The sequence below is a fragment of the Acanthochromis polyacanthus genome, chromosome 18 (assembly GCF_021347895.1).
Source record: "Acanthochromis polyacanthus isolate Apoly-LR-REF ecotype Palm Island chromosome 18, KAUST_Apoly_ChrSc, whole genome shotgun sequence".
Taxonomy (NCBI): domain Eukaryota; kingdom Metazoa; phylum Chordata; class Actinopteri; family Pomacentridae; genus Acanthochromis; species Acanthochromis polyacanthus.
In genome coordinates, this window is record NC_067130.1 from 8992942 (window position 1) to 9002124 (window position 9183).

The following is a 9183-nucleotide window of genomic DNA, read 5'->3' on the forward strand; positions in this document are numbered from 1 at the left end:
ATAGCTTGGTGTGAGTGGTTGTCTTTTAAACTGTTTTTTTTTAAACCGAGCATTTTTGATATTGTTAAATAAAAATTTATATAGTTTTGCCTTCACTGGAACCACATCTCCTGCCTCATTAGTAGAACAAACCTGAATTGCCTTCTCCTTAGTATTGGTTATATTTCCCTTGGTGAAAGTCCTAGGGTGGCGTTGTCTGGCTGGTGTCTACAGTTGGTAATTGCAGCACCCTAGTTTTACTCTTGAAGCCCTCCGCTCGCCACATAAATAACCGTCCAAATTTAATACCAACTACCTTCTGATTACTAAATGATAATAAAGTGAGCTTATTCAAAAATAGTGTTGACTGTGTTCTTTTTAGGAAGTTGAGATAATCAGGACAGATATTTCTTTTTTTGCCAATATATCAAATTTTATATGGAGAAAATGTATATGTGTCCCAGAAATCACTTTCAGCTAAGTTCCCCATTACAAAAACACCTCAAGGAAATATGTTAATTCCAGATCACATGACCTGCTCCACATGATGTCATTTCCTCCTGAAGAAAAGACTGGAAGACTCCAAGGCTTTCTTAGTTATTTAATATAAAGTAATGTGTGAGTCAAGTGTGGATTTATGGCATGTCAACATGTCTATCTTTGTAAATTTCAATTTTACTCAGTTGTGTATTTAATATTTAGAAGAATCTTTCTGTAAAAATGCCATGTGGTGTTTGGTTATAGGTGGTCATGTTGATTTTAGGCCTGAAAACAGTAAAAATGTCAACTATGATACAAAAAGTCCTGCAATTATAGTGACCCAACTTGTGTCATTCAACAAAAGATAAACATTTAAGAAGCTCACGGTAGATTAGTCATGATTTCCTTTTTTCGATGCACAGAACTCCCAAAAACTTGTCTGTATATCTGACACACAACCAGGATAAAATAGTATGTACTTGTTACTCATTAGTTTGTCAAATAATGGCATGTATTGATTAGCTGCTGCAACTCTGAAGTCCAGTGTTTAATTGGTCAGCTGCCCAGACAAGCTAAAATAGAGAGAGAGATACAGAGTTGCAGAACTTTGCTCCTTTGCTTGTTTGTTTTTTCCTTGGCTGTGCTGTTGAGTCCATACAGAGGCCACACAACAGTTCAATGCCCTGTCCCATTTTCAAATAGCTGAGAGGAGGCGACTGAGTATCTCAGACTTCAGGTACGCAGACGAGAAGACAGGCAGGATGCAGAAAGCAGTGGTTCTGGTTTCTCTGCTGCTCCTGGGATGGACCTGGACCCTGCAGGGGCTCCCGGTTCTCCCAGAACCTCTTTACCCGACGCAGGAGAACTTTAATATCAGCCGGGTGAGTGGCGGAGCTCTGCATGCCATTTTTCTCCTCTGTGATGTGTAATATTGCAAAACTTTGAATTATTGCATTCAGTAATAAATGATTAAAAGACAGAATGCAGATATGCACTTCTCTACTTACTATTTGTTCTCTATTCTAACCTTTTTTCTCTGTTATTAAATTAGTATTCAATATTCTGATGAAAAAATCCTTTCCTCCTTTTATGTTTCATCTGTCGTCATGTAAAAAGTGGAAAAATACACCCTATGTACAGTTTAATATGTCAGGTTCAGTTACATGGTGAAAAAGGCAAGTTTACGTCTGTTAAGTGCATGTAAGTAAACATTATATTTTCAACATTTTATGTCCTGTATGATTTTTTTTTTAGATGTATTCTAACGGTTGTTTTCAAATGTTTACACTCCTTGCAGAGAGTGCAAGGTTTTCCTTTAATTTTCTCAACTGTTATGTGATGAAATCAGTGTAATAATGGTTCAAAATCTGACATATATTGACAAATATGTTATTTGTTGCTTAAAATCTAAATGGTGCTGCACTGTAATAAGAAGCTATATGTTCAGTAATTCCATTTTGTGTTATCTTTAATCCTATATCACTTTGTAAATGTGGAGTTTGAGACTCTTTTTATGCTTTTTTGTCTGATAAACTAAACCAACATTGTCTAAGCCACTGTAGGATTTATGCGCGTTTTCTCTTCATGACAGTTTTTGGGAACATGGCATGACGTTGCCGTGGCGAGTACGTGTGCTTACATGCAGCGCAACAGAGGAGAGGCAGCCATCGGTAAGCTGGTTCTGCAGAGAGGCGCCACTGAAAGCAAACTCAAGACGACTAAAACTAAGCTCAGGTTTGTCTAAAAATGGATGCATTCACCCACGCAACACACCAAAATGCACAAATATGAACTCTTAAAAAAATAAAAGCTAATTAAAATGTCCCAGAATGTGTCCTTCAAGCTTTGGCTCAATACACTGCACAGATTGTTTATTCTGTACGCCCCCACATTTTAGAGCAAACAGGCCCTTTCAGTAAATTTTCTTCATTTACGATAAAGAAATGTAATGATAGTGTGGATTTTACAGTTTAAAAATGTGCTTACGGTAAGAAAAAAAAAGTTTTAACCTTTATAATTTTAGTTTTTTTAAATTATTCTTTCACTTGAAGCAACATCAACATCACATGGTAGATACTGTTGGATTCCCAGGTGGAGAACACACTCAAATAAATACTAAAAGCTTAAAATAAAACAGGACACTTGCCAAAAATATCTTTTAAATTTAAAAAAAACATCGTCCATAAATAATCATTTTAGTTAATTTTATTATTCTTTCCCCTCAAAAAGCATTTAGGACTTTTTAAAATTCAGTATTAAATCAGTAAAAATAAAAAAGAAACAAACATAAATAACTGCATTGACATACATTATGTTAATTATAATGTGCACACATTGGCCAAATCCTGACAGCTTTTAAATCCATTTTTAGTCACTACACTGCACCACTACATGCATGACAGAGGGAAATACTCTATTTTTTCGGCCACTAAAGATGTACATTCTAGTTACTTAATAGATAAATATTCAGATTATGACTTATTGGTAGTTTCAGATTATCAATAAAAATATAAGCAAGTAGTAAATTATGACAATCTGCAAAATATGAAGCAAAGTAATTCAAATTAGTCGCAGCCGCAGCATTGAAGTGATGAACGCAATACTGCATAAACAATTTTAAAAATGATTGTTTTGAAGTAACTTGCTCACTAAAATGAGTACTTTTACTGTCAGTACTTGAAATGTATTCTGATGTCTACAATTCCTTACAGATATCTGATATTCTGCACATACAGCAACAGATGCGACGTAAACGGTAACATATTTTTGTTTGTTTTTTTACTAATAATCTGTTTCTGTGTGCGTTTTGTGCAGAGGTGGAACATGTCAGGAGATGACCGTGGACTATGAGCTGACAAGCACACCAGGACGATTCTTCTACCACATTGCAAGTATGTTGTTTTCTGTTCTCATGTGTGATATTTTAGTGATGTGGTTCTCTGATGTTGTATTTAGGTTTTAACAGATATCCTGACTCTCCCTGCGTTCTCCTTCCTGCAGAGTGGGGGGCGGACGTGGATGCCTACGTTGTTCACACCAACTACGACGAGTATGCCATCGTCATAATGAGCAAAGCCAAGTCCACGGGCGCTAAGAGCACCGGAGTGAAGCTTTACAGTGAGATGAGCGCAAACGTTTCATCATCTTTGTAAAAACTAGCGGCCTTGTTGTTTTGATAGTTTGTTTTTTCAACCCAAATCATAGCAGCACATTTGTATTTGCCTTCTAGTCAAACACATTTGCATCATTTTAAAGTTTACATCTGCTGAATCATAATGACACTGTCCACTTTAGGTAGAACCAAGACTGTAAGAGACACTGTGCTGGAAGACTTCAAAAGACTGGTCAGAGAACAGGGAATGAGTGACGACACTATTGTCATTAAAAAGGACAAAGGTACAGCAAACGCACACATTGTTTCTATAAATATGAAGCAGACAATGTAAAGTGCATACAAATGTATATTAATATCACTCTTTATGAGACAGATTTTTATTGTACAAGAATATAAACCCAGCAACAACACAATAAGACAACTGAAAAGCATTTACTGACTAAATGGGGGCATAAATGACACACTTTTATTTGATTTCTGTACAGGTGACTGTGTTCCCGGACAGCAGGTGGCAGAACCTTCAGCTAGGCCTGTGTCCCAGGTACTAGAAATACATTTAAACTGACTTTCTTTTTTATTTTATACATACTTGTGTTAGATTTGAAATCAAATGAATTCAGTTAACTTTCTATAAATCATATTATTACTATTGGGTAATATTAACAAGTTATTTATATTTTATAGTAACTTCCTTTGTACAGTATGGTTCTTTAAAAATCTCATTTGAAATAGTCTGTAGGTAAATGCAAGACAAATATTTTGTTGTCTCTTAATGAATCTGTCTGTGGATGTTCTCCAGCGGGTGAGGAGAACTCTAGTTCCCACTCTGGCTACTGTAGATGTGGAGGGCTCTGGTGACGACACACCTTCGTTCAACGGAACCGGTAAGAGATCATTCGATGAATTAAAGACCCTGATCCATTCATATATTATTAGACTGCTGAATACATCTACTGAATGTCAGATACAGTATGTGTGTATTTGTCTGACTGATCTCAACAACTGGACATCAAATTTGTCTGGTAAATTGCTTGAGAGCCAAGAAAATGTGATGTTGAATTTGAAGTAGATCAAAGGAAGTGTGCTCCCTTTTTGGTGTCCACAACAGGTTTTTAACTGGCTGCAGACAAAGCCAAAGTCACCCCAGTTGTTAGGGAACATCATGCATTGGATTTGCCTAAGTTAAGTCCCTAAAAAGGGTCACTACACTTTAAAATGACTTCATACTCGACACTGCACTCCCTCAGGCCTCCAGCAAGATGTCTGTCACATTTTTGCAGTCGAGCAGATGAGCATTTTTTTGAGAAAATTGTCATAAAGGCTGACATATTTTAAACAAGATGACATGGTCATCAATATCCCCCGCCACATGTGATGTCTCTGAGTCTATATCCAAAATAGTGATCAAGGGCCATAACTCTGTTAAATATTATCGCACAGGTCTCATTTTCAAACTTGATCAAGGTGTCCATGGTGCGAAGCTACACACTAAATTTCGTAATCCTAGCTGTAATAGTGTCCGAGAAAAGCTGTCCCCTTCATCTCGGACGGACGGACGGACTGACGTGGAGGCGGGGGATAATAATATTTATGCTAAAGACAGATTCTAATGTTGGGAGTAATGGGTATCCATTTTGCTCTCTCCACAGAGTCTTGCAAAGCAGAACCAGAAACAGGACCCTGCTTTGGGATGCATCAGCGTTACTACTACAACTCCACCTCAATGAGCTGTGAAATGTTCAAGTATGGAGGGTGTCTGGGCAACCAGAACAACTTTGAAAGCGAGAGAGAGTGTCTCCAGAGATGTCGCACCGAGGGTGAGAAGCGAAATACCAAAAATGATGCATACAATATCTGTCGTTTTGGAAGTATTGTGTTGGGTTGTGAGCCTAGTTTGCTATGTGACGGTGTTTTTTTCTGCCTTTTGATGCTTGTAGGACACTAAGAATTCACTGATGCTGCCTGTTGTGACCATTCTTTGTCGGTATCTCTTTGTTTTCCTCCAGCTGCATGCCGTTTGCCAATGGCAGCTCAATCCTGCACAGGACATCCTCCTATCTGGGCCTTTGACTCCTCCATCGGTCTGTGTGTGCAATACAAGAAGGACTTCTGCCAGGGCAATGGCAACAAGTTCTACAGCAAGTCAGAGTGTGAAGAGTACTGCGGGGTGGTGAAAGATGGTGAGATATTAAGAAGCACGTAACAGAATCTGAACATAAACACAGCACAAGGAGAAACGCAAAAACCAATCGATGCATGCTAAACACAATGCGAACTTGGTCAAACGGACTGCACAGTTTTTGTACGTATTCACGCAAATGCAGCACAGCAAATCTCCACATATACACAATAAAAACAGATTTATAGAAAAGATTTATGCAAAAGACAGATTAGAAGTCCAGATTCTAATGTTGGGGGGAAATTGGTATCCATTTTACCAGTTGTTCATTTGTTTTTCATTTGTTTTGCAGGAGATGATCTCCCGAAGTCTAACTGAATGAACTGACGAGACGTCACTGCTCACCTGGAGTCCTTATCCAGAAATACTAGAGCTGGCATCATTTAAAGTGCACTATTAAGAAATATCATTTGCTCTCAGCACTGATATATCACAACAGCTCCTCAATAAAACAAATCAGTTCTCTGTTTGCTTGGGGTACTTATTTGTTTTTGTTTTTTTTACTATATTTCATTCTTGGGCTTCAAAAATACAAAGGTCACAAGAGCATAAGTTTAATATATTATTGAATTAACAGAGGAGGCAGTGTAACACACGCTGAGGACCTAACAACAGAACAACTAAAAAATGGCCGTCGCTTATGCAACAACTTCAAATACCTACAGCATCTGAAGGAAAACAGATGCACAAATGTTGAGGTATGTGAATGATAGATTCATACATAGGTCTGGGTGATATAGAAAGTCTATTGCAATTTTTTCTAGATTTGTTTTTTTTAAATATGGCGAATTTTTACATGACTTAATTTTAATTAAGGCTAGGAGTAGTGATGGTGAGATGAAGCCTCATGAGGCATCAAACGACTTGAGCCAATTGGTTTGAGAAAGGGTTCATTTCTTGAAGCCTCATGAGCACACAAAAGCACCTACTGGCCAAATGTACAATCACAGGCAGCTGTATCTGAAACACGTGCCTGATGCAATGAATTGTTGTCTGTTATGGCTGCTGGGAATGACTATGAAATACAAGAAAATGTACGACCAAATAATTTCTGAAGATAAATGATCACATATGTGTATAGTAAAATGCATTTTCACGTGTTCTGTGTGTGTAAATTTTCCCCAAAATGGTAGTATCATATAATGTGGCAGGTTATATAATGATGTTTTCTGTCACTTTAGGAAAATGGCATGGCCTTAAGCAGGCAGAGGACAGTGAAAGTGTTTGTGGAACTAGGAAGATCGTACGGAAAATGATTGGCCACCCCGTGTGCCCCCTCAAAATTTTCGTTGAAAATTTACATTACTGATACTCCGATTTCCGATGCTACTGAATGCAACTTAGTTGTCCGACTGCAACTGAATGCACCAATGACGTTAGTTTGACCTTTTGATTGTATTTCGTTTGGATTAGAAGAAGCTTTGAAGACGTTTCCTGATGCCAGAGGAGAAGAGGAGCAGCTTTGTACCTTTGCGGTAAGAAGACTGTGGCCGTTTCTCAGTACGTAACTGTCCGTACTTTGTTTTCACGAAACGTCATCATCGAGACTGCACCGGACCAGACGAGTGTGCATAGATATGAATCATCCATCCATCCATCCTCTATACACCGCTTTATCCTCACTAGGGTCGAGATATGAATCAGTAGATAGATATATATCTATGGCTGCAGCTACCAGTGGACAGGACAGTTTTATTAGAGGAAGTCAGACACAGTCACACAGAGAAACATTAGAGCTCACACTGAAACGGAGGTACAGCTCTGTGTCTTGTAGAACATTTATTTTCAAAGCTCCATGTGTGACTGTAATAATCCGTGCCAGAGCAGACCTCATTAGCACTTCCGCTAGGTGGTTAACTTCCGGCCACTCTATGGCTGCTGTTGGTAATGTAGCCAGAATATGGATTAATTTTTCCTTTGGGCTTGACAAAGACAGAGCAAAAATATTCAGAGCAAGTGGAGCAGCTAGCTAACGCTTATTACAGTTTGATTTACATTTTCAAAGTCACATTTTTGAAATCATGTAATTTTTCCGTAAAACAAATCACGGCTTTTATTTTGTCAGAGAAACCTGGAAACGTTGTTTATCCGTAATTCCGCTAACTTGACTGAACGTGGGCTGCAGTTCCCGTTATTTAAACATCAATATGATGTATAAATGCTGATGGACTATTTCACTATGCAGACATTTTTATTGAGTCCAGTATATTTTATAGACATGAAAATATTTGATAGAAATATTAGAAATAGATTTCTGTTTTCTCATAATAACTGAGTTAATGCCATTAAATGTTCATCAGTGATTAATCTTTAGGGTGAAACTTTTACTTTGAAGCTATATTTTTTTAAATGTTGCTCATTTTACCATAAGACATTAAAGGAAAGAAAGAAAGAAAATGAAAGTTTGACTGAAATCTTTCAGTCAATGTTGTCAGTGATGTTTTTTTCATACTTTGGACGACATACTAAACTATGACGTTTTTGTCATATTTTGGACGACGTACTAAATTGTCACGTTTTTGTCATTTTTTGGACGACGTACTAAATTGTGACGTTTTTGTCATTTTTTGGACGACATATTAAACTATGACGTTTTTGTCATATTTTGGATGTCATACTAAACTATGATGTTTTTGTCATTTTTTTGGACAACATACTAAACTGACATTTTTGTCATATTTTGGACGACATACTAAACTATGACGTTTTTGTCATATTTTGGATGTCATACTAAACTATGACGTTTTTGTCATATTTTGGATGTCATACTAAACTATGACGTTTTTGTCATGTTTTGGACGACATACTCAATTATGACGTTTTTGTCATATTTTGGACGACGTACTAAATTGTGACGTTTTTGTCATTTTTTGGACGACATATTAAACTATGACGTTTTTGTCATATTTTGGATGTCATACTAAACTATGACGTTTTTGTCATTTTTTTGGACAACATACTAAACTGACATTTTTGTCATATTTTGGACGACATATTAAACTATGACGTTTTTGTCATATTTTGGACGACATACTAAATTATGACGTTTTTGTCATATTTTGGATGTCATACTAAACTATGACATTTTTGTCATGTTTTGGACGACATACTCAATTATGACGTTTTTGTCATATTTTGGACGACATACTAAACTATGACGTTTTTGTCATATTTTGGATGTCATACTAAACTATGACGTTTTTGTCATATTTTGGACGACATACTCAATTATGACGTTTTTGTCATATTTTGGACGACATACTAAACTATGACGTTTTTGTCATGTTTTGGACGCCATACTAAACTATGACGTTTTTGTCATATTTTGGACGACATACTCAATTTTGACGTTTTTGTCATATTTTGGACGACATACTAAACTATGACGTTTTTGTCATATTTTGGACGCCATACTAAACTATGACGTTTT

At 36.9% G+C, this 9183-nt stretch overlaps 1 protein-coding gene across 1 annotated transcript; it reads left to right on the forward strand.

Moving 5' to 3' along the window:
- The first annotated feature begins 1171 nt into the window (after nt 1–1171).
- Nucleotides 1172–6222, forward strand: ambp (alpha-1-microglobulin/bikunin precursor). Its single transcript, XM_022198001.2, has 10 exons — nt 1172–1340; nt 2051–2193; nt 3274–3350; nt 3460–3576; nt 3754–3855; nt 4060–4115; nt 4374–4458; nt 5224–5391; nt 5581–5754; nt 6046–6222. Exons 1-10 carry the CDS (start codon nt 1221–1223, stop codon nt 6069–6071), a joined length of 1068 nt encoding a protein of 355 aa, XP_022053693.1. The 5' UTR covers nt 1172–1220; the 3' UTR covers nt 6072–6222.
- Nucleotides 6223–9183: the final 2961 nt, after the last annotated feature.